Raw genomic sequence first — 26,679 nt, forward strand, 5'->3', positions numbered from 1 at the left:
TTTGCAGTGGCTGCCCAACCATCTACATACAATGCTGGAGAGGATCATCTCTGCTCAGACTTTGCAAGAAGACTGCTCCCACCTCTCCTGTCACAGGGATTAAATTTTGACGTTGCTCAGGCAAAAGTCCCTTAGTCTTTAAGGGGACGTCTTCCTGCATCACAACTGTCAGATTGTGCCCACAGGGCAAATAGGTAAAAACAGTATTTATTTTTAAATATCTTCCTGCTTTACATGAGATTTCAGTTAAAAACAACATGCATCAGCATTTCTAAAAATCCACACGCAAACAGTATTTATCATCCAAATACCCTTTAAAAGCTCAAAGGCTGACAGAGCAAAGCCAAGAAGTGAATTTGAAAAAATACCTACATTTCTAAATAATTTATAAGAAATATATGTTGCTGGTCCATTGATATGGAGAAAAAGCTTGTACCTGAAAGATCCATATTAAAAAAAGATAGCTTGTCTGTTGAAAGGCAATATATTGCATCTCTCTACATAACTCTGCTGACTCCATGGTCATCTTTACAGACACAACAAATCAGAGGTTTTGAAAGGGGTCTTTTTTTATTGGGTTTTGTTGTTATTTGGTTTTGGTTTTTACAAGTATGGCAAAATTCCATTCACTCCTGAGTTAACAGATAACGCAATAAAACGCCTTCATTTTCTCAGTCTCAGATGAGATTTAGTGATGTTATTTCCAAAGGACATGCATTTGAAGCATGAGGGTGGAAGAGGGAGCCAGGCATAGCTGTATGTGTATATATATATATAAATATACATACATACGCATAAGGAATTGTGGCAGGAGGAGAGCAAGACAAACACAGTAGCGCAGAAGCAGAAAGGCTGGGTGCAGTCAAGTCCATCCTAAGTGCAGGTGGGGGGGAACGCAACACCACCCTCCCAGAACCTCTGCTCTCTCTGAAAGCTGCGGTGAAAGAGTCATCCTCAAAAGCATGTTTTGAGGCAGAAGTAGACAGCTGAGAGAAAACTGCCATTCACTGAAGGTCTTCACACTACAAAAAAGGTATCAGATAAACCGATAACTGAATTTGTGCGTCTGGTGAGGACAGGGATCAGAACAAAGTGCATTTTGCAATAGCCAAACATAGATTATTCAGCTCTCTAGAAAGCAAATAAGGGCAGTCAGTAGCTGCACTATTCCCTCATCTTGTTGGGATGGAAATGCCCAGCTGAAACAAACTGGTATCTGCTTTTCAAAACATGGACAGCTTGTATCCTCCCAAGTCTTCGAATGAAGACACAAAAACTGACAGCAGTTTCCTCAACATTAATGGGAATAAAATAAAATCCTGGACAACTTTTAGGAGTTTAGCATGTAAATTTTCTTGAAACAAAACAATAATTTCCCTATGTTCTCCCAGAAGTTGTGACAGAGTACATCATATTTTATAAGCCTTTGCAAAATGAATCATCCACTTTCTTAGAACAGCATCAGAATTCACATTAAAAGAATGAAACAAGTCCTTTAGTAATACATTAAGATACATAACTTATATCTGTGACCTGATTTTAAGGGCCTTTTTTTCCTATCATGGAAACATGAGCAGTCTTAGCATTATTGTTTCTTTTTCACTGCCATCAATTCTCTGTAACTGCAATGTTGCGAGCACGTGCTCTCCTCCTCTTTCAAGAACAAAACCATCATAGCATCTGCTTCTCATAAGCACATTTGTGCGTGTGTATAAGTGTGCGTGTATGAGGGAGAGAAAGAGAGAGAGAAGTAAATCTGGTGCCTTTAACTTAAAAGTTTGTCATAAGGAAGGCTTTTTTTTCTTTCCCATCCTTCAAACTGGAGGCCATAGAAGTAGGGCTACTGCTATGCATTTATGGTTTTACTTTCAACTCACTTGTCAGGGGACAGTTAGAGACTGAGGAAAACAATTTATTTCACTTTCAATTGACTGGTGCATGAATTGCTACAGACAATAGTAGGTTTTTATTGGCACTTGTCTTTCAGAGCCTGCAGAGCAAAAGGAGTTCCTTCAGTACACTCACAGATTCAGCAGTGGAAACTGGGCACATAGTAGTAGTCCTTGAGGTGGAAGAGGCAATAGCTTCACAACATATTCATCCCCACTACCCATAAACTCAATAAAACAATCCAGAAAGGGATTCCAGTGCAATCTGTGGGCCTGTTTTTTCCTGCCCCATTCTGCTTTGACATCTATGGGGAACAGGAGGAGGTCCATCGTCATCTGAACTTGCAAAGAGGAAGGCAATGAGCAGACTTCTCTTGATAGACTTTATTTCAGGAAGTCAATCACACTATGCCTTTCCTTTTGCTTCCACCACCACCAAAACTCTTCAGGCCTGAAGTCCAAAGAGGATACTTTGCCTCTTTGCCTTCCAGCTTTGCCAAGCCCAGAAAAAAAAAAAAAAAAGGAAAGAAAAAAAATTTAAAAATTGGATTTTTTCCTCCCAGTATTTCTAATACTGTCAGAATTCCTAAGTCGCAACTCTTATTCTTGAGATATTTCCTGGACTATACTGTCCTGACAAAAAAGTGAACCATGGCAGCTATTACTGTGATGCCTCCCATACAGTTTTCCAATTGCATTATGAATTCGTTAGCAAATTGAGGAGCTAGCTCCACCAGAGCAACAATTATACAGAGAGTTGTCATGAGAGTGAAATTTATTAAGAGAAAGAAATGCTGATGGACTATAAAGATGAGGGAAAGAAAACACCCAAACCCAACACAATTAATACAGCATCTAACAGAAACTACATCCCTACTATTTTAAAGTAATATTTAAGTATAGTCCAGTCAGCACTTATACACTGTCTCAACCATCAAATCAGCAAGGTACATACTTCAGGGTCTTGCCAAATTGTGACATAATCCTAAAGCCTCCAGTGCCAGCATGTCAAGCCCTCTTATGTGGCAAGGTGGAACACTCAACACCTCACAGGATCAAGTTCAAAAAGCTTGGAGGGAAGCAGCAGTGCAGGGAAGGAGGCCTGAATCTTGGAGTGGCATACACATCCCAACACTTCCTCTCCCCTTTCACACACAGATCCATGTGGTCTCCACCTGACAAACCTACATTTACAAAGCTTGCTGCCTGAAAATTAAACTGTTTCTTATCTCAGTCATGTGCTTATGCCTTGGTTTCCATTTAACTGGTTTGTCTTTCTGACAAGGATGTCTGAAAACAGTGGTAACAGAAATATAATAGTTTGTAAGAGCCTTAGGAGATATTACAGGAGTACCCTGGGTATACGGAGCACAAAGGCAACATCTCCAAGCAGTAGCTAGGATCTGGCAATCCAGGCCCCAATCCTGCTCTTGGTCCCACCTAAGCGCGTGCTGGCACACGCAGGAGTCGCTAAGGACTGGGGATGGAGGCTGACCCACCTCCAGCACACCGCGGGTCTGGGGCTGTCAAGGATAATCTTGTAGCTCTTATTCAGGGCTGGATCATGCTCACCGTGGCTTCAACTGAAGACCTTACTTATGCAAGTGAAACCCAAGGCCCAGGCCAGAAACGGGGTTTCCAAAACACCTTGCAGAGCACTGTAGTTAGACATGGCCATGTAATTTCCAAGTACAGACAGCAGACAAGCCTGAATTTGTGCATGCTGAAAACATGCAAGCTCTCAAAAAATTCAAGAGCTGCAGCTGGGGTCTCATAAGGCTCACAGCAAGTCTTAGGTTAGACAAACAGTTTTTGATGTCAACAGGAGTTGAAAGTTTCAGTGTTTCCCTTGAGGTGCTCAGCAGACAGATGAGGCCAGTTGGAAACATTCTGTTTCCACAAGTCACATGCTTTTTAAAACTGACATTTCTTTCCTGAATATTGACGTTAGAAGTTACCACCCTTGAAATGGCTTAGCTGAAAGTCCTACTTCTTGAGCTAAAATATGAGTACACTGATATTCATGAGCACTATGAGGGCTTGAAACATAACCCACAGGCTACTGTGTTCAATGGAACAGCTTCAGTGGACCATAGATGAGGCCCAAACTCAATTCTGATTTAAAACCGTAACAGTATTTGGTCCATTTTGAAAGAATGGATGGGTTGGAAATACAGTGCCTATAACCCCAAGCTTTGCCCCATGCTAAAGGTGTTTGCAAGTTTCTGACAATCAGCACAGCACAAAGCCACCTCTAGAAGCAAGAGAATAAAAACACCCTTACTATAATCTAACTCCAGGAAAAATATTTGGCTGAAACTTTAGGTGCGACTTATATTTGCTTAAGCTAGAACAATAGGACAAAAACATCAAAATCTAGAAATGTGGAAAGAAGGTTTAGGCCTTTAAAAAGAAAGGATAGAGAGACATTTGAGGTAACAAACAAAAAAACCCAAAATGCACAAACACATCACAGACATCTAAAAATAGCATTTTATACATTTTTTTTGCCAGTGCTTCTCTGAGAGCAAGTTCTTTAAACAGAACTTAACAATTTTACAATTTTTTTTAAAAAAATATGTCATCCTAAAATAGCCCATCGATCCTTACCCAAACTTTCTGTATTTCTACAAAAATAGATGCACAAACAGCTACAAAATACTGTATTCCTGAAAAGAGGCGCACTGTAGACAACGGAGAGTCTCTTTCCTGACAACTGAGACTGTTCATAAAAATATCGAGCTGAATGAAACAAAACACTGCTAAAGGAGCAGAAAGGAGTTAGGTTGCCCAGCTGCAGCAGGCTCAGATGAGGAAAGAAAGAAAAGTTAGGGTTTTGTTTTTTTTCCAACACTGTGGGACCCATAAATGGCCTTACAAACAAAAGGCTCAATAGCAAAACCAGAACGGTTGGCTCTTCATCTTCATGTGTGTCCTTTGCTCCATGGAGGAGTCAACAACTGTTATATCACCCGCCCAGCTGCGCTGACTCCAGCTCTAGCTGGTCTTAATTCATCTGAACTTCAGAACCAAGAAGTTTCCTTGTTCTTGTCCTGATGCTGTAGACCTACATTTCAGAAAAGAAAAGAATGAAATTAAATTTGATACAGCTTTTTTCCTTCCCCTCCCCAAGCAACTGAAGTAAGGATGAACAGATCTGGATTTAAAAAAGAGAAGTGCCCCACAACCTACCAGCCTATTGGAGTTGTTAGTAATAGTGCTTTTGCTCATGGGTTTTTAGTGTATGTGGGATAAACTTTAACCATACTTCATTTTTAGACTGGCTCAAGTGGTTCACGACCCTGATATAATGTGTGTGCTTCCTTGATTTGACCTCATTTGGAGCACGGCATTTTTCCTGATAGAGGCTAGCCAAATACCCTACCTTTTAGGAAAGGCCTCTGACACTGGAATCTCACAGTTTTTGTGGCATTTCACCTTACAGATGAGAGAGGGAAAATGTTCCCCAGCATGCAAAAAAACCCAAATAACTTCACCTACAGAGTGTCAGATTTTTAGCCAAGAACAGCTAGTACTGCCACATGGGAAAAATTAATGATTCTCAGCTTGCATTTATTATGAGTGCCTCCAATATTTTCCTTTATAAAATGTGAGGACTATCTAATAAATGTGGTGCTATATTGTGGCTTTAGCATTATAGGCTTGGAACCTGTGTTATAATCTGGGATTTCTCTGCTGCAGAGGGATTCAATCTTTGCTAGATTTACACCCAATGGGGTGTATACCTAAAATCCAGACAATAGAGGGGGAGGTGCAGAGGAAACTTCCCAAAGAAGATACATTCTTGCTCATTTATAGGGAAAGTAAAAAGAAAAGAGGTGCAGGCACATATTTTCAGAGGTAGTAAGGCACTTAGGCTTGATTTAAAACCTGCCCCTTGATGTTTCTAAGCCAAGTAAATCACATTTTGTGAAATAAAGGTGCACTTCATTGCTACACAGACAGCAATGCTACAAGCAGTTAAATATTTAATGATGATCAGCATCATTTCAGAGTTGAGCTACAAAGCAATTAACAGCCACATGAAAGATGGCAACATATCACATTATTCATAGTACAATTCCTAAGCAGCGCCCTAAGTGGACACTTGTGTGTTCAGCAGTGAACAGATAAAAAGACTGCACGTGCGAAACCCTGTTCTGTGGCCTCCCGCTCCATTTCACATGCACTTGCACCTATTTCTTTAGATTGGAAAAACTGGCATATCCTTCAACCAAAGTATGCCTATAAAAGCATGTCCAGAGGCTCTTTACTCATTGGTGCTGTCTCCTTGTTGCTTCAGAGTTGCTTTTTTTTCCCTGGCAGCATCACTTGCAGGCAGAGCTATCATAAACTGCTGTTAATTTCCTTCAAAGCTCCCTCAAACGTAGTGATGACAATTTTCTGTTAGTTTTCCCCTGGTGTTTACAATTTTTTTAAACAAAGATGACAAAGTAAAAAAAGTCAGCAGAAACTTTCCTGTGTGTAAAGAAGTCATTTAAATTCACCATCAGTTCACCATTGAACACTAAAGGCCAGCAGAACCAGTGGAAACCTATGAGATAAGAAGCAGGTTATATGGCTCCTAGCAGCTTAAAAAGAAAAGGAGACACACACCCCTGTTTAAGAGGATGTCCGTCTGACAGCAGAAGGGAAACAACCAGTTGAACAGACACCTCCCTAGTCAGGTGTCCTTGAAACAAGCAGAAATAACTGTAACGATGAGGTTTAATGTATAGCTATAAAGTCTAAACAGCCAGAGAAAACATTTGAAAACCCTGAAGTTGCCTTAGTTACAGAACTGAATGTGGAACACTTTCCACGCCTTTTCCTCTTCATATTCTCATCTCCTTCATGGAAGGGCTACGTGCAGTCCTAACGTCCTCCAAGCACAACTCTGCTCCTAACTGAGAGCTTTCAACTCGCAGCCTGCTGCAGGAACATTTGCCTCTTAGCAAGAACATCCTTGTCTGCATTGCATGAGTCAGTACTGCCACACTAGTAAAGCTCCCCATCTCTGGGATACCAACATTATAGCTAATTGCCACACAAGCAGAATGCATGTTCTGTGGGAACATCCGAACAAATTTAATGAGTAGTAACAAACTACTGGGTGAACAGAAACAACTCTACAGAAGGCAGCAAACTGACCACTCAAATTCCCTATTCACTCTACTGATGTACAGGCTTTTCCAAAAGTGGACGTTCCATAATTAGCCAGGACTAGAGGATGTTGATTAATTCATCTAAATTTAAAGTTATGCACCTCAATGTGCATAACTCCACACGACAGCGGATGTGCACTTCAGTTTTAAGACAGACTTATAAGCCTCAGATATGCTCAAATCTTGCTCTGCTTTCAGTGTGCTGGGGCTACAGGAAGCCTCCTCCAGCCCACCTGCCCAACAGCAGGACAGGATATCCTCCTAAACTCTGCAGGAGCAGGGTGAGCTGCTCTGCTGTCCTCCCCATGTGGCTGGCAGCCAGGATTCGACTGATTACCTGAAGTGCCTGGTGTGCTGGGCATCCTCCCACCCTGCTCCTGGGGCCATAAGGATCAGTTCCACTGCAAAACAGCATTTCCCCTCCCCACCTCCTGGTATTAAGTTCTCAATTCGACATGTGTACCCTTAATGTAAACATGAGGATTAGGACTCAAGGCTGTGGGATTACGGCTGAAGCAATGCTCTCTGTATGCATGCCCTGAGCTGCAGTCAGTGTTGTTAGAGGCTGACCTTGCTTTGCTTGACATCAGCGGGGCAGGGAATTGTGCCCTAAAGCACAAACATGCTGTGCTTATATCAATACTTGATAAAAACCCATACTTTCATATTGAGCATTATAGCCTGGGAACTTCAGCTTTGCAGGCACTGCATACCAGCAGCTATTAATGTAACAGGTTTTAATAGATTTTGATGTAAACTAGCATTTTCTTTAATCCCACTTATACCAATAAAGAAGCTTCTAAAAGGGTTAATTTGCAGCACAAAATGTGAGGATTAAGCCACATTTAATGGGAATCAGTTAGCTAAATCCTTCGTCATCCTCTAAAACAGGACCATGTAAGTTCAAACAGATGTGCATCACAGATCAATACTGTTAGCTCTCTGAACAGTGATATGCTGATGTCCCACACAACCTGTTCTGAAACATAAATTCCCAAACTATCCCATGCATGCAAGGGGAACTCCCTTCTAACCTTTGAAGTGATTCAGCATCATCCATTCATGAGATCAGGTATTTGACTTAGTACAGCAGAGATGCCACAATGTAGCTGGAAGAGGGTAGGATTACAGTCAGCCTGTTCTGATCCCAATACTATCACTCAAGTTAATTCAGCGTGAGGAATTTTGCAAATGTTTCTATAATTGCATGTGACAGTAGCACAAGAAATGTGACATACAGTAAGGTGGGGGGATAATTTTCGTATCTTAAGGGCTCTGAAAAGCACTGTCAAATGAGCTTTTTTATCTAAATCATCTGAAACTCATGGAATAGAATATACTGACAGCCCCACAGGTTGTTGTCTTTTATTCTCCCGGGACATATGAGCAAAGACTTCTAGAATTGAAGTGTTCTTGCCACTATAGCCTTACCCTACTCTGGAGAAACCACTTTTATGCTGCAGAAAAAGCCAGTACACTCTTCCAGGCTCTTCAGTTTTTAGACTCTGTTGAGATTGCTGTCTCATATTAAAGTTAGATGTATATGAAATTCTATGTGATTATATCTTTTATAATAGATAAAAGGATTATCCTACTATTACCTAGTAGGACTATCTAGTATAATCTTACTACCCTGGAGTGGATACGGAGCAAAAAATGCTTAACATGTGCTGGTGAGTGCTGGATGCAACCCAGTGTGGTGCTTCAGCAGCTCCCTCCTCTCCCCAGTAGCACAAATCACCTTCCTTGGGATGAAAAAACATGGGGGCAATTGAGCTCCCTCTTTTCAGCATGATCATGCCTTGAATGCCTGTAACCAAAGTATTTGTTTCAGCTATAGAGAAGGTTGAAAAGGGAGCTCAGGGCCTTCCTGGCCCTCCCAGCACACCTCTGCTTGGAGAGCACAGGAGACATTGAGTGCACAGGGTAAGAAAACAAATAACCGTAATGTCACAGGCTGCTGCTACCTGCTGTGTTTCACTGTCTGCTCCCTTATTTCCAAAGCCTCATATGTCAAACTGGTGCTGCCTGGTAAGGTTTTGCTGTTGCGTTTCAATGTATGGCCATTTTGAACACTCACAAACATACGAGACATTGGTCTGCTGAGACCCTTTGTTTCTGCAAACCAGTCACACATTTACCCTCTTTCTTTCCCTCCCCAGAAACTCATGGAGCAAAACACACACAGCAAGCATGGGACAGAAATTAACTGAGCAGGCCTTGTCAACTGCTTCCTGTCCTGAGTCGACAGCTACAAGACATGTAAGCCACTGTTAAGCACTGCCAAGTCAGGATCCTGACAAAAATTAGCATCCAACTGTAGTCCTTCATAGGAATCTTCACAAGGAGCAAGCAGCACAAAGAAAAAGCTATGTTAGCTCTGAAAGGCTAATATGGTGCTATAACCCACAGTCCTTTTTGAGGTACTGTGCTCTTACAGAAAAAAAGCACCTGCTTTATTAGACATACTACTACCAACAAAGTAGCAGTAAGCAAACCAGCTTGCCTGGCACTGAAACAATTCACAGTCTAGTTGGGATTTATACCTAAGGCAGGGAGTGTTTTTTCCTAACAATCCCTTACACAATTCTCAGCTCCATCTGCAAAAGGTAAGCCAAATACCAGAGCTCTGGAACTGGACTTCTGGGGCTACTGCCAGATGAGGAGGCTCGTGCTCTTTACTGATGAGAGTGACAACTTGCTTGTGTTTCAGAGAAGGCAGTTTATTCCCATTATGGAATTTGTCAGAGGGACAAAACTTGAGATCCCAGTTTTGTCAGATTATCATTTTATACCCAAAAGCTTAAAATGTAATTCCTTTTGTATCATCAGGATGGCTGGAAATGTTATGAATATATATGAAATTGTCTAGTGTTAAGGCAGCGTTATGGTATTTAGAAGAAATTATTGGTCCCTAGCTGCTATTAACGGAAGAGAGAGAGAGAGGTTTGTATTAGGTTCACAGTACTTCATATTTAAGAAACAACTTTTTTTTAATTTTCTACCAATTCTTCTCTCTGCTGCACACTAATCAAAGCAAGGAAGTACTTCTCACACATTGAATCAGTTAGCTAAAACTATCAAGAAGAGAGACAAACTGATGCTTAAAGGAAAAGGAAACAGAGGTGAAAACCTAGTATTTCCTTAATATATAATATAAAGTGTTTAAGAAGTAGTAATCTGCAAGGATTGCTGCCAGTGAGAAAAATACCAAGCATTAAAAAGAGACCTCAGTAGTGCCCACAAGCTCCAGGATGGATGCACTGGAAACTGCTAGCCACCCAAGCACCTATGAACAGTGAGGGCTGCTAGACTGCTCCTAATGCTGAGAGCCTCAAAGCCAGTCAAAGCTTGCAGGTGCTGATACAGGTCATGAAGGCTGCCCTGTGGCTAAATATCCTACAGTAAAATAAATCTAATTCACAGGCCTCTGCCTAGAATCTGCAGAAAGAAGTTTAGGTTGATGGTGAGCACAGCTCAAACAGCATCTCTACTCTCTATGTGACTCCTGGATACTACACAGGAAGGAAATGCTAAACTATTCCAATTTAGATGAGTAAGGTGCAATCCTCGTGTACTGACAAGTTATTAGTTCAGGCCTCACTGGAGCTGCATTTTGGTGAATGCACACATGAACTAGCTGAACAAGCTTGAAGCTTCCACATGGAAGTTTCATTAACCATTTCCCACAAGATTTAAACCAAAAACACCCTGCACGTCATGTTGCAACTTATTTGGCTTGGATGGGACTAAGGCAGACAAAAGTCTCCCAGCAAAAGGCAGTGAAGGCTGAATGTTTCACAGCTCATCTGCCTTGACAGTAATTTCAGGAGGGATTCGCACATAGAAATATATTTGGAGAAGGCTCTGAAAACAAGCCTGACAAGCTTCAGCTGCAGGGAATCCCCTTTGCTCGTATTTTTCCTGCTAAAACAACTCACAGACACAATCAACCATCTTACCTGTGTCAAACCCAAAACTTGGCACAATGTCAACCGTTCCATGAAAGGCTCCAGCCCATGCTGAGGTAGCGCTGGTGACAGCAGCTGGATCTGTCTTTGTCACGTCACACTCGGGAGCAGGAATCCTGGCTGCACGGACTGAAGGCATCAGCAGGGACCCGTAGCGGGGGTCACGGTGTGAGCTGGGATGGTGATGGTGCATGTGTGGATGAGGGTGATGGCGATGCATGTACACATCATGCATGTGTGCATACGAAGGGCTCACCTGAGATGCTAAAGGATAATGCCAGGATTCAGAGGCAGCAGGGGGAGGAGGTGGGGCAGTCTGATGAAGGCCATGTCCTGGCCAGCTGCTGGGATCTGGTGCTGGGAAGGTGCCTGGTGCAGTAACAGGGAAATCGTGTTGTACTCCACTTAAGCATGGTGGAGGTGGAGGCTGATAAGAGCTGGTCCAAAATGAAGTTGGGAAACTGCTCCTTTGGCTTGAAATTGTTGAGCTTTCTGGAAGACAGGAGAGAAATGAAGTATGGCTGAAGCTGAACAGCAAATTTAATGATAAAAGCCCCACAATGATTTTCTACTCTCTGAAATTTGTAACATTCAACTCAAGGTTCCTCAGCAACTACAAAATCACAGGTATGAGAGGACCTCTTGAGATCATCTCGTCCAGCCTCCTTACTCACATGGGGTGACATGGAGCAGATTGTCCAGGACTGAGATGCAAACTCCGCAACCTCTCTAGGCAAACTGTTCTGCAGCTTAGCCACCCTCAACAAGTAACAAAAATTGTGTTCAATGGAGTTTCCTGTTTTCTAATTTGTGCCTATTGCCTCTTGTCCCTCCAGCAAGCATTGTTGAAGAGAGTCTGGATCCCCCATCTTCATTCCCTCCCAGTCAGGCATTTACACATATGGATAAGATCCTTCCTCAGACTCTTCAGGTTGAAGAGTCGCAGCTCTCTCACTATCTTGGTACAGGAATTATGAGGACAGGCTAACTCCTGACCAGACTGCAGCTGTTGTGGCTGAAAATGTTTCTGAGGACATAGAACCAGGTCACACTGAAGAACAGGAGACATCTGGCTAAAGGAAGAATACCAGATCTTCTCAAACTAATAGCATGCTTTGATGGGATAAAGATCATATCTAATGCATCTCCATCCCTGGCAGTGTTCAAGGCCAGGCTGGACAGGGCCTTGAGCAACCTGGTCTAGTGGAAGGTGTCATGGCAGGACAGTTGGAACTGGATGATCTTGGGGTCTTTTCCAGCCCAACTGTTCTGTGATTCTATGATTCTATCTTACGTTACTTGCTTACAAAACAAATCACATTATCCCATAGTGTATAGGATCAGACCTGCAGAAACATCTAACTGAAAGCTTTTGTCAGAAATAAAAGATTAACTGCTCCTTACAGCTAGGGCTCAACTTACATTTAAATGGATTCCAATACCTCTATGTTATGAAATCACACCCTAAAAATTCCTCTTTTGAAGGAGCGGTTAGTGTTTTTGATGTGTAAGAAAGTATTGGCATTTCCATTCTCACAATCCTCTTGCCAGCTAATGTTTGAAAGTACTGCTTCATACAATATGTCTTAGTTCAACTAAGGGATTTTTTCGGTCAAAGATGGAAACATAAAAATATAGGACTTCACCTCAGATGAAAGAAAAGTCATAAAAATAGCCTACAGAGAAATAAAGCCAGAGAAGTTTAGTATTTGATATGGGGAGGAATCTTCTGGTCCTCACATAATGTTTACAAAAATATTTAGATTTTTTTTTTAAATGACATTTTGGTTTGCATTGTTTAATAAGCAACTGGAATGAGACTTGGGTGAAGACACCACTGAGAATGAACGGCTTCTTCGAATGCTCCTGCCTCTCTACTTTGATTACACAAAAATACTTCAGAAATTAAAATGCAAGTGTTTTCTGACTGCACCCCTATGATACTCACCTACCTACTTTAAAATCCATTAAAATCACAGAAGTTTTTCCAAACATCAACCGGCTTTGATTTAGGCAGTTCCCTGAGCCTGATTAACTTCTAATATTGGAACTAAACTTTGCAAACACACTACGGACAAATGTAAAGAACTTCTCTTTGTGCCAAACTTCTTCAGAGGCTGCCGGCTTATCTAGCAAACTGTACTCCAACATGGGCTTCTTCAAAGGGTTGCTTTTTTTTAGCAATGTATTTCTATTTTAATTCATGCTAGAAGGCTGGAGAGAGCTTCAAGCATATTACAGAAGCCTCAGCAACCCTCTGAAATTGGTATTGTTCCTTGTTAGTATATTGTTCCTTCTTACAAGGGATTAGGCTGAGATGGAGAGTGCACGTGGCTTACAGTATTGGCAGCAGGGCTGACAAAAAAAAAGGGAAAAACAAACTTCATGTCCAGCCTGTTGTTTTCCTCACTGCTTAACAGAGGAGCAGAGCTTGACTATTGCCAGCATTCTGGAAAATTAACCTGCGTAATCAAGAGCTTTTGGAAATGATCTGGCTGTTATCTGCACGGAAAAGTCCTAAATCCAAACCATCCCACTTCAAAAAACAAAAGCTCAGAAAATCACAAAGTACCTTCAGGACAATTTTAATACCAGGAAAGAACACTTTAAACCACTGGATTTGCCAACATGAATTCATTGCAGGTTGTATAACAGCTTGGCTTTCCCAATCACGCAGAAGGTCTAATGCCACAGAAAGCATGTTTGGTCATCTCCATTTTTCAAACCTGCGCACATTTCAGAATGTCATTACCACTGTCAGATACGGTCATGGACCACCCCCTACTGAGACACCACTGAGTGCAACTGCAGGGGCCAACTTCACTGGTCAAGGGCAAGTCACGTCACTGGAGATACAGCATCCATCCAGGTTGTATAAACATGCAAGAAAACTTCATCCACCCCGAGTGCTTACAGAGGATGCTATTAAGTGTGCAGCAATCCCATCAACAAGAACCATCTCTGTGTTGAACAATCCACAACCACCATCCATTTCCATAGCATTTGAAGTGTCTCCTTTCCATCCCACCTTTAAACAGCAAGTACATCCGATCATCTTTGCAGATACCTGACCTCTATGGGACATGGCAATGGAGAAACAGCCATTTCAGCAGTGTTCTTGAGAAAGAAAAGAACCAATCTGAATAGATTCCATGGCCTTTCAGGAGAGGGAAAGGAGGAATTTAACAAACATTGCCTGCCAAGAAAGATGCTACAGTTACCACAATTTCCTATTGTAAGCACAGGAAGGCAGGAAGATGGCAACATCTCGTACACCACAAAGTGGTGACTAGTGTAAATGTTCATGGTGAACGTCCACACACACTGAAAACTCGCCAAAGCGCACATGGTGTAAAGAAGACAATGTATGGAATTTTCTGTATTTAACATTACTTCTCAGTTATGGCGGGGGGGGGGGGGGAAGAAAAAAAAAGGCCCCCAACACTTTCACTAGGAAAAACATGTTGATTAAAATGCCATGAAGGTATCATTAGTTTCCTTAGTTCCACAAAAGGTTTCAGGTAAGCTACACCTACAACTGAACATTCAATGTCTGTGTAACCAAAGTTTTACAATAAGTCAGGTTTAAAGTTAATTTAGACTAAACTGATTAGTATTTTCAACGTGCAGGTTGCCGTCTGTTTTCAGTACATTAGTTTCTATTTTCTAAACAAAACCAAAATCCCTTCTTGACACAAATTCCCCCAACAATATCACCTTAAAGAGGAAATTACAATTTGCTCTTCCATCAGGACACTAAAAAAAAGACAAACCCAACAACACAAGATAAAAAAGGCAGAAAACATTATTAGGCCCTCCTTTCAACTAGAGGAGAAAGAGTACAGTGAGCTGAGTAGTCAGTTCATGCCCACCCACATTCCACTTAAATTTATACCTTCCAAAAGAGCTATTGAAAATGCAAAAGCTTTTTAATTTAAGTAATTTATTGACAAAAATTCCAAGTACCCATGAAGGGTATTTATAAAATATCTTCAAGTTAACGATATTTTAACTGCTTTAGGTAATGGGATACAAATTCACATTCATCTGCTGTAACTGAGCATCTCTGACGCAAATCAGAAGACCGAGTTGTTAGCATCGTTCCTTCACCACTTCCTTCAAGCAGGCATGTTTCAGAAACTCATCTGGGCCTGATAAAACTCTTGTCAGCTTCTCTTCTCTGGAGAAACAAACACCCCCATTTTCCTCAGCCTCCACAGCACAGAACCAAGCATCCCTGCCCAGCAGCCTCCCTAGGGATTTTCATACCGCTTCAGCAGGTGCAGCAACAGCAGAAGGCATATCCCCTTACTTTATTCTCAGAAGACTTTCAGGACATGCAGACCTCTATTCCACACTGATGGCATGGGGCACACGGGGTCAGGAGGCAGCATGGCTGAAGAACCTTTACATCAGGCCATGGTGTCCCCTGCAGAGCCCCCGGGGAGGGCTGTGCAACCACAGGGCAAGCCAGGGGAAAACAGCAGGGTCTGTCTGAGGCCAAAGAGAAGACATACAACCCCATCCATGGTATGACTCCAAGCTCAGTAAAGAGGGCTTGCTGTAGGCATGGTGTCTCTGGGGACTGCCTTGATCCCATCTCTAAAACATTTATAGCCTGTCTGGGCCATTTATAAATGCTTCAGTCTCCTTTTTAGTAAGCATAGGTTCAATCCTGCTCTCAGTCAAGTCAACGGAAAATTTCCTATTAACATTAATGGTCCCGGCTCAAGCCATGAATTCCTCTAGCTCCCCAGCCACTTGTGCTGACCTTTGCTTAAACTTCCTCAGAGTTGTTATCATCCTACTGGAAAGCAAGTCCTTCGTGCTATTTTTCTCTTCACAGTGGTTTCCAAAAATTATGTCTCTCTTTGTTATCTGTGACTTCCATCAATAAACTCTCACCTCCACATCACAGATTATGAACACCCCCACTCCTACAAGGATCCTCATGGTACCTTTCTCACTCAATCTAATGTGAGGCCATAGCTCATGATATTTAGTTCATGTTCCTTTGCCAGTCCACATAAGGACATGATCAGAAATAATGCAGCCGCGGATCTGAAAAAGCACCCAGACTGCCACATTCAACAAAAGGAAATAGCATCTTATGGCACACTTTCTCCAGTCACCACTTCTAAAATCTTATCCGTAAGGTCTACCTTCTATATCTGACAAGATCTGCTTTTTGTTACTTTGTTCTCGCTTATATGCATAATAAGACATAAATGTTACGGCAGTGTGCAAATGCCTTGCAGTACCTGCCCATGGTTTCTGCTCCCTGCTCAGAAGCAGAGTAATATCATCCCCATTTTACCCATGGGAAGCCAGTAACAAAGGCTGTGTCTCTCCCATGAGCTCTACCTACGGGCAGGCTGCAATGCACCACACCACACAGCTGCAGCCATGCTGGCCAGGGCTTGCACTTGAGCCTGTTCCAGCCCGTGCTGGCTCCCCCACACCTGGAAAGCAGCCATGGATGAATCTTAATCACCTGGCAAAGTCACCCGAAAAGGCTGCATGGGTCTCCTCACGTTCAAGGCCAGCATCCCAAACAAGCTTTGCTCTTGTCTCACAGGCCAACTTTCACACTTGGAGCTTAAAAATAAGCCTCCAACCTCCACCAGACATTTGTGAAGCCTCGTGAGCTCTGCCCTGCTCCTCCCAGGCCTCAGCAGAGCCACAGGTTGTGGCAAGAGAGGGAGATGCCTGTTTCTTTCATGACTTCGGTGCCTCTTTTCCCTATTAACACTTCAGATTGCTCAACCCCAAGAAGCTCCTGAGTCCTTTCAGATTTGAGGGGATTTTTCCCCTCCACAGGGGAGCAAAATTTCAGCTGCCATGCAACATGCATTACCATGACACAGACTGGATGAGTCGCAACACAGAGAGCAAGTTATTGCTCCTCTTACCTCTCCACAGAGGACTTAGCCCTGCCTTGCTCTTGGTAAGGGCAGTTTCTGGACTGAAGCTACTGGCTTGGCTCAAAGCTCTTGAAAAGTGTTCATCCACAACTGAACCAATGTCTCCCTGGAAGTAAGTGAAAAGGACGCAGCGAGAGTTAAGGTACTCCATTTCGGCAGGCTGTTCTTTCTCATCCTCCTCTTGCTTGCTGGGAAGGGTCACTTCCAGAGACTCCTGCATCTTGTTGTATACAGCTAACTTCTTCTGGGATTAAACACAAAACAAACAAGACATGTATTAGCGATGGCACTGAGTGCAAGCTCAACATCTGGTTTCCTTAAAGAAAAATAACTGAATACATTGAATATTCATTTCATAATTGTAGTTGGAATACAGGGATATTTTGCACTGACATTTCACAAAGAGGAGATGACCAGCACCGCTTAGAGGCTTTATTCCTTGTACACAAATGGACCTGCTTCTCAGACATATTTCACAACCACTATTTACCAGCAACCACTCTCACTCAGTACCTTCAAAAGAAAAAAGACAGGCTCTAACATTTCACTCCTGACTCACACCTGGAAAGATATTCCAACAGTAAAGGCCACAGAGGTCAAGTACAGCCTTATGGAAGGGTGGCCATAGACACAGTGTCTGCATTTCACTCGTCCAGCTGAACATGCACCAGGTTTTGCCATTTTGCCAGCAGCACTGCCCACACTGACAGTACATGGCCCTCTGGACTCCATATATCTCCTCATTGCTGAAAGGGTAAAGACAGGAGAACTCAGTGCTTCCTGAGACATTTTCCACTGTATTATCAAAGTCCTCAAAATACATAAATTTTTACTCACTACCAAGAATTTTTAATGATAGGACTCTATACCTTAGGGTGATGATTGGGGCTGGGGGGAAAGTTTGGAGTGGTTTATTGTTTTGGGGTTGGGATGAGGAGTTTTTTCTCTTTTCCAGTTTTCTTTATACTTTTTAAACACCAGCTTGTGGAAAAAAAGGACAAAAATGCAAGTAATAAAAAAATTAAGCATGTGATGTGGGGGAAGGAGGGGATTGACAAGTCTGCAAACACATGCAAAAAAACCTGCCCCAAACCAAAAACACAGAGAACCATATAAGAAATAAAACCCACACAAGCCATCTGTGAATGGCTATTTCAGAATCTTCCCTCTCTCTCAAATCAAACCTAAATGTCAAAATAAATGTGTGTGAAGATCCATTTTGCATGGAACATGTTTTTCAGATGTTCCACTTTACAACTGTTTTCACAGAAAAAAATCTCCCCACAACAGTCAAGCTGCAGGAATCATAGCTCTCAGCTAGCTAGCCATTTCCACAGCTGACTTTGCACACAAGCAGCTTCAGGAACCCCAAAACCACTATGGCACATCTGTAGTAGTATTTCATAGCTTTTCTATAGAATTTCAGTTTGACTTCTCTTTTACAGCTTGCTTGGCAACACTTTGGCACCATCAGATTCTCTTTAAGTTTATGGCTTTTTTCCCTTTTTCCAAGGTTGTTCTATAGAAAAATATAAATAACTAAACAGTCTATAAAGTTCCATTTATACATTTGTCCTATTTAGAAGTGAAAGTCCTCTTCCAATCTTGTATGCCACCAATATATTTACAGCCAATGCTTTGTAAAATTTTATAAGCTGATATAAATTAGCTCATTGTAATAGAAAATAGATGGTTATTAAAAAAGAAAACTGTAAGAAAGAGCTGTTGACAAGTGGAATTAAAACCTGTAATACTAAAAGCTTATAGCAACTAAGCAATGTATCTGACATTACAGTAGGTTAACTGATAAACATAAGCCAACTCAGTAATACCTTTAATTCTGATGTTGCTGCATGATGTAAGTAATTTTATTTTACAGTTTGCAATACCCAGACAATGGTCTGGAATTTAATTAAATCTGTGCTTCACAAAGCAAGTTATACCATGGCTCTATTTAGTACAATATTACTTACTTAGACTTAGTTTTATCCCAAGATCCTGTAATACATGAATAAAAACTGTGGGATTCAGTTAAAAAAAAAACCTAAACAAACAAAACCAATGATGGAAAACACAAATCAAAGGTTTTAGTAGAAACTAAAATTGCAAAAATGAAACACAATCTGAGGCTCTGAAACAGATTTTTTGCAAGTGCAGATTTTGGGGTGACCTATACTTGTTTTTGCAAATGCAAACAAACAAAAAGCATCCTCATACTTGTTCCTGAAGTGCTTACTAAGATTATCACTCATAACTTAGTAAGTTCATAAGTACATATGTTCTGCTACTTGGTTTTGCCGTGACATAGTAGCAGAACAATGGGACCTTAGCAAGACAGAAATGGTGGTAACAATATTGCATATACATGAGACATATTCATCAGAAATCTGTAACACTACCTCAGTGACTTGATAATTCTTAAAGATGCACCATAACCCAGATCCTTCTTAAAATGTAGGACAAGTGGTCGGGAAGGGTGGGGTTTTCAGTTCCAGTTGGGTTTTGGTATTTAAGTAGAGACAAAGTATGAAGGAGATCCTTTACAGAAGTCTAAATAGATATTGAGCTACTTATTACATCTTAGGTGCACTGTATATGCCAGACCTTAAATCCATGCAACACACTTAAAAGCTGACTTCTATCATTATAGGTACACTATTTGCATTTATAGTGCAAGTATGCAAATACACATACAAGCACGCAATTATATACAGAAACACGTCATTTAATATAGCCTCTGGCTTGACTTGGTTATCAGGAAGGAAGTCTTTCAATGTTCCTATATGGAGACTGGAGCTCAGGAAATTAAAACTTATCTCCAGAGTCGCTTCTCTGTGCAGGAATGTTCCCCCTTCCATGGCCTAAGAATCTAATTCATTTTCCACTTCAACTCTCTTTTCCCCAGTCCATGGGAAGTCATTACAAGATACTCTGAGCACTCACTGCATTTGAAAACACCAAATCTGACCTCTATTTTTTAAATGTAAATAAAAGATAGTTGTACTGATGGGCAAAATCTAATTAATTTGTATTTCAAGAAGAAACTATCAGCCTGTAATTACAGAACTCTTTAAATAAAAGTCTACAGTGAGATAAAGTAACTCAACAAGTTTTCTTTCTATGCAACATATATACATCCTTTCCATTGTATACGTCTTTTAATGATAATGTCTTTTCTCCCCCTAACTCCTTTGAAATACCCTGTCTGCAAACAAATTCCATATTGCTTGTTCTGACCTTAACAGTAATCTTCTGATAGCATTTCTGACTACACTTGTGTGAGTGGAAAAGCATGCAAGATCATCAAGCCAAATGAATTTGTCCCACCATTGGGAGTAGGGTGGACAAAAGCAAACACAAAAAAACGGGTCAGGTTTCTGGTAACTAATCTAGACTAGCCCATTTTCACTTGTACTGCTCTCATACAAACAATTCTGGCACACATTTAAGCAGCCAAAAGTATTTGTAAGATATTTACAAAGAGTATTTTCTGTCTAAACACAATGCTATTTCTTGCCTATGTTCAGATCACCAATGCTTTAATATATTCATGAAATCCACCTCTCTCTTCCTTACAAACTGGAGACTGACATTATAAGCAGCCTCTGAAGAATAAAACAAAACAAATACACAAGATCTCATCTTGGCCAAGACCCAGAATACAGAATTACTGTACATACTACATACTGGGAAATAGGGAAATTCAGGATCTATAGCACCTGATGCCAGCTTAGATAATAGACCTCAGTTCATGGCTGAAGGATGAGTGGTATAACCTCTGAGTAAACAGTGATGTACAGCATGGGCTGAATTTAGCTTAAATCAACATTATTTTAGTTATTTCATATATTCACAATCAGGCTTTACCAAGAGAGTTTAAACTCTAAACTGCAAGTTGTCTAACAAAAGGAGACTAAAGGTTAACAGAAAATCACTGCTAATATGGGAATATTAAAGAGAAAGTTTATGCTGGATAAGTACCATCCTCTTTTCTGAAGGAAAACTGACCACTTTTTGACCAAAAAGGCATGTGATCCATAATCTTATACAAAATTCCCGTCTTGAAGATTCCTGTTATTTTTTTACATACCCTACCCAGAACCAAGCAAAATGGTTCCCATGCAGTGAAATTCTGGCCACATTAAAGCCAATGGCAGAAGTCCAACTGACTTCAAGGGTCCCGGATCTCACCCAGGGTGTCTGGTAAAAATGTTAGAACATTCCTCTTCACAAACTGAAAAAAACCCTCACTTCCAGCTGAAACCAGCTAGTAGGCAGCAAAACAGCCAAACAGCTGAGAACAGAGAGAGTCTGAGTTAAGCCAAGTTTGCATAAAAAAATTCAAGCCAGTTCTTATTTTTCATATAAGCTAGTTGCCTATTCCTACAACTTATTATCTCAATACAAGCCATCATACAGCATGTGGTCCTTTACACTCCCGAGCATGAAAGTCTGGTGTGCCTGTGGCCACCTGTTACAGATTTTCCCTTAAGAGAGAAAGAACAGGAACCAAAAATAAAGAATAACTGCACTGAGGAAACACTATATGACCTCCTATCCTGAGAAAAAGGCTGTCATTTGACATAAGCTTCTGAGAAGGAATTTCAGGAACAAACCCGAGGCAAATCACGGACAGTCCTCCATTTGTGGAGCTGTCTTCCAAGCAAGCTCCTATTGGTAACACAGAAAGTATTCAAGGAAGAAGACAATTTCAAGCAATCAGGGCATCGAATGCTGCACTTGAAAGTGGTATTTATGGCATGCCCTGAAAACATGGAATTCTTACTTTGACCCTCACAGATGAGCAAGCCAAGAGCAAAGCCACATGGCTGCTTTCAGGTGAGCCACTGGATTTGCAGCAGTAGAGTTCTTAGCTCCTGTTATGCTCTGCTGATGGGGGGAAATGGTGGGAAAAGAATGAATTCATACACCTTTTGCTGTACATGTATCCAGAAGTATAACAGTTCAAGTCTAAAGTTCTGTTTTTATGTAGATAGAGGAAGATCAAATAGAATTTTGTCCCAACCAGACGGACAAAGTAAAATAAGCCATTTTTTAAAAAATTAGCAATGTCTTGTTGGATTAAACAAAACAAACAACAAAATCCCCTTCATGGGGCAAAACTTAATCCAGATTCTACATCCTGTAATCCTGAGAGTAGCCTTTAAAGATGAGTTATACAGGTCTGATTCAGCTTTCAGGGAAGTCAGTAGCAGGAACACCACCAGGCTTCAAAACAAGCCTTCAGAAAGCACCAGAACTACAATAACTGAATGTGAAGCCATCTTTTGCTGTTACCTGCTGTGATAGGTACTGCGGGCTGCCAAAGGTATAAGCAGTATAATAACCCCATTACCAAAAGCTGAGAGCCTGTTATACAAAGATACTTTAATGAAAAATTAAGTTGCAATACATGAGTCAGGGTTTAGCTACAGCCAGCTGACACGTTAAAGCAACTTGTCCTTGTCTGAAACGTTGTTAGTTTTTAAGGAAGAGTTGAGTTAGTGACCTAATTTGCTAATGTAGACAAGCCCTTATCTGGAAAAGGCCTGTCTACAGGACTGCCAGCAGAAAGTCTGACTTGAGCATATCACAACTCTTTAATGCAAGACTTGATTTAGCAGGGATGGTGTTGGCTTAAGCTCTCTGCATCCACATACCATGGAGAAATTCCAAAACTACCATTTACTGTAACTTCCCATTTCAAAGGTCTTCAGCTCAGCTGTTAGTGAGCCAGGGTGAATCCTACCTTAGCCTCAGCTCTGAAGCTTTCTATACCTAGATTGACAGAGCATGGCAAGCCATCACAGTATTTTGTGAGTGCCAAGAATACAACAGGATTCTTCACCAATTACATGTTTCCAGAGTCTCTTCGAATGAGCAGCTCTGTTTCACCCATTCCTCACCCAACCCATAGGAAAGCCAAAACTTACTACTACTATAGATAGCCCCTCAGGAAAGAGCACGATGAAGAGCATTTTAAATCCACCATTCCACACAGCTTTACCCTCACGCAGGCTCCTTATCATGCACAGGAACACATTCATATTATAACACCAGCAACACACTCACTCTGTCTTTCGGCAAAGTTAGAGGGAACTTCCAATTCCTCTGTAGAAGGAGGGCTGCTCCTATTCTAGTCAGCTCCTTCTGGCATGGTATGAGCATGCATATAGCCATAATCCACTTGCTTCCCTCCAGCAAACACCCTGGACTTCGGCAATCTCAAAGATCTAAGGCGCTAAGCCTCCACTCCTATTAACATTCAATAGGAATTCAGGCTTCAATCCATTAAGTGCTTTTAAAAAAAAATCCCATCTAAATCAACTTGCCAGCAAGTCCTTTCTTGGCTAAGGACTGGTGAAAGCTAAGTTTCCAAAAACCCCTGCATTTCAGTGCAAGGCAAAAATCAGTTCTGTGCTCATTTTAAGGGAATAGGAACTAAAGACAGAAGTATGGGAATAACTTCAGAGCAGGGTAACTTTAAAAAGGCACAGTGGACCACCCCCTAAAAAAAACTTTGTCACTTCTGCACAACCTGGGTGCATCATTTAAAAGCAAGACAAGATCTACTAATTAAGAAAAAAAGAAATGACCACTCAAACCCCCTTCACTGCAGAGCAGCGACACAAACCACACGCCTGATAGAGACACTTCTCCTGACCTATGTATGCAGCACACGACCTATAGAAACATGATGAACTTAGCTCTCCAAAGAGACACCGTGGCCCAGAAGTTGAGCCTACACATCTGCACCGACAGATCAGCAGCTAAGGAACTTGCGTTGCTCTTTAAAGGATGCAAAACTGATACCGAAAGCTGGCATAACCAATTAGATGTTTGTGACTGATTTATTACAAATACCACTGGAGGCACACAAGCTTTATTTAGAATAACACACCTACATCTCCTCGCACTGAGAAGGCAAGGAAAGCCAACAGGAGCACAGCACAGAGGAGCTTCTCCTTTCAGAAAAAGGAAATAGTACCGAGAGACACCAGACTAGTACAACATCGGAAAATGCTTCTATGGAGTCCTCGGATATTTTAAGGGTGAGCTCCGCTTTATTAGCTCCAGCGCAGAGCCTTATTTTTAAGATATCCCACTAATTCTTCTTTCCTCACCCTTATTTTTAAAACACAGCTTTAATTACGGCAAAGAACGTTCTTTCAAATGGTCATTATCCTCATGAAGAGCGCAGGAGTGTTTTACATGTTGAACACATGTGTGAGAAGAAACAAAAACCTGGCAACAGATTCTTCATCCTTCTTTCTTCTGCTCTTTACCAGTTGATTAAATGTCCCTGACAGGACAATTCTGAAGAAACAGAAACTTGCAAAATGTCGTATGTTACTCAAACAATAAATCTTTCCACTACAGCTATAGATGCATAAGGAGTTCATTCTATGGTTACTTTTTTATTATTTAAAAAACATTGGATTCAAAGAAAAATACATAAACTGCTCTAGAATTTGCAGCTGTTAGAATTAGAGGGTGCAACATTTTTAGCTCAGCACTGACAGCTCAGTTTTCCCGTCTGTCGTTCAACCAGTTTGTGAAGACCCTCCAGCTCTAAATACTTCAGGAAAGCCGGCACAAGCAGGATTCACTACAGCAAATTCTTATTAACATGTAGGACAGCAAGGTTTAGAATGTTTTTTGGTGGTAACGGGATATACAGTGCTGGCCACGATTCCTGAGCTGCACTAGCTCAACAGAGCTATCTACGGCTCTTGCTTTGCATATCTACCTCCACTTTTCTTAGGCAGCATAATCCACAAGAACTCAGTTTATTTAAAACTCTGGCGTTCATTAAGATGCCTCTGGGACACTTCTTGTATGGTGCTGCTTTCAGCTGGTGGAGAAACTTCATAATTCTGTTTAAAAATAAAAAGCAATTGCATTTGAGCATGACACAGCTGCTAAAGATCGTTTAATAGATTTTCCTGTACTATGTGTTCGACACTCCAGATCTGGAAGAGAAATACAGCCCATCGCATACAGAGTTAAGTACCAAAAAGGTTTTGATTGCTGTTTTCTGCTTCTAGGTCTCTTACTCGGCAGTTTATCACATGGTCTAACAACTGGAGCTCCAAATACTCACATACAAAGCTAATAACTAAAATTACTGAATAGATGTAAGCTGTGACCTAGATTGAAGAAGAAATAATAACAAAGGCGCCTGCAACAGACACAACTCACAAGTTTCCAGAGCGAGACTTTACAGAGAACAACATGAGCAATGTGGGGTATCATTTCTGCAAACACGCTCTCTCTCCCATCAATAAAGAGAAAAGCCAACAACACGCAGTAGGAATTTTAATGTTCTAGCCCATATTCGTGTCTCCCAAGCAAGCTGATATTAGGGGTCACTTCCCATGTACGGAGAAAACAATCTTCATGGATAATAATGATAAAACCTTATGGAATGCAGCAACAACCAAAAAATGTATTCTCAGATGACTACATTAGGGCCAAGTCAATATTAGTCCCACTTCACCCACGCACTGCATAGTCTAAAAATGCTGTCAGCCTGATAAGAATTTCCTGATTCACTTAAAAAAAAACCCTGAAAAATACATGTGATCACCAAACTCAGCTGGAACCCAGCCGGAGACGATCCTCCAGGAGAGCCGGGACGAGCGGCGCGGCGCGCCCCGTCCGTGAGGAGCAGCGCGGCTCCTTCCCGCCGGCGGACGTTCCGCCCGTGTCCGTGTCCGCACCGCACCGGCGGGCAGCAAAGGCGCAGCGCTGCGCCGGCAAAGCTGGTGAGCGGGGAGGCTCAGCAAGTAAGGGGGGACGGCGGAGAGGAAGGGAGGGGGAGAAGGCAAGAAACAACTTTCTCCCCTTTCCCCCTCCAGCTGCACAAGCCAACACCCATCGCCCAACTGTAAGAATCTGGGGTAAAAGTAGTTTTCTTTTTAAAGCAAGGTCTTACCAGGCACCGCTGCTCTGGGGCACCCTCACCAGCTCCCCGCATCTCCAAATCAGGCCGGGGGCTGCATAGCGCATCGCTGGATGGCCGGAGGTCTCCGCCCCGGCCAGCCAGCGATGCGCTTTGCACCCCGGTAAGGGGGGTGATGGGGACCTCCCCAAAAAGCCTCATTCCCAGCCCGCCTCACCGGCACGACTTGCACGGTGCCCCGCGCACCCCGTCGCTCACCTGCGGGCAGCCCGCCGCGGGCGCGGCCAGACAGCGGGTGGCCCCGCACGCCGCCGAGGCGGCCTGCTGCATGGCCACGTCCGAGCAGCTCATGGCCGCGGCCGCCCTGCGCCGCCACCGCCGCCTCCCCCTTCCTCTTCTTCCTCCTTCTTCTTCTTCCTCCTCTCCTCCGCGCAGGGCGGCCGCGGCGGGGCGCCGCGCAGCCCCGGCTGCCAGCGCATCTTCGGCCGCCGCCGCGCCCCTCGCCCGCACTTATAGCGGGGCGGCGGTGGCGGAGGCAGCGCGGAGCACCCCGACGGCGGCAGCGGCGGCGGGGCCGCAGGGGCGGGGACCGGGGCCGCGACCGCGCCCCGCCCGCCCCCTTCCCCGCAGCGGCTGCACGGGCGCGCCGCACCTGCCTGTCCCGTCGCCTGTGAGCCAGAGCCGGGTTTTGGGCCGTGAGAGGCTTTGCCAGATTTAGCAGCGAGGGCTCTCCGCAGCCAAGTGTCACCTGCAACAGCCGAGCTTCCCCATCCATCCAGGGATCCAGCCTGGAGATTCATCTGGGAGGACAGAGGAAGGCACTTG

The 26,679-nt window shown here is 42.5% G+C and overlaps 1 protein-coding gene across 3 annotated transcripts; it reads right to left on the bottom strand.

The window, feature by feature from the left end:
* Nucleotides 1-1,947: 1,947 nt before the first annotated feature.
* Nucleotides 1,948-26,420, bottom strand: VGLL3 (vestigial like family member 3). Of its 3 annotated transcripts, none has more exons than XM_057410468.1 (4): nucleotides 26,113-26,420; nucleotides 16,938-17,187; nucleotides 11,017-11,517; nucleotides 1,948-4,956 (listed from the first exon to the last, which is right to left on the bottom strand). In XM_057410468.1, exons 1-4 carry the CDS (start codon nucleotides 26,203-26,205, stop codon nucleotides 4,913-4,915), a joined length of 888 nt encoding a protein of 295 aa, XP_057266451.1. In that variant the 5' UTR covers nucleotides 26,206-26,420; the 3' UTR covers nucleotides 1,948-4,912. The 3 variants fall into 3 exon arrangements, with proteins under 3 accessions (XP_057266451.1, XP_057266450.1, XP_057266452.1); XM_057410467.1 differs by having other exon boundaries at nucleotides 16,938-17,190; XM_057410469.1 differs by lacking the exon at nucleotides 26,113-26,420 and adding an exon at nucleotides 25,888-26,000 and having other exon boundaries at nucleotides 16,938-17,190.
* Between the last annotated feature and the right edge of the window lie 259 nt (nucleotides 26,421-26,679).

This window comes from Pezoporus wallicus, unplaced genomic scaffold, assembly GCF_028554395.1.
Source record: "Pezoporus wallicus isolate ANWC-B61680 ecotype Strahan unplaced genomic scaffold, APGP_CSIRO_Pwel_v1 contig_229, whole genome shotgun sequence".
NCBI lineage: Eukaryota > Metazoa > Chordata > Aves > Psittaciformes > Psittacidae > Pezoporus > Pezoporus wallicus.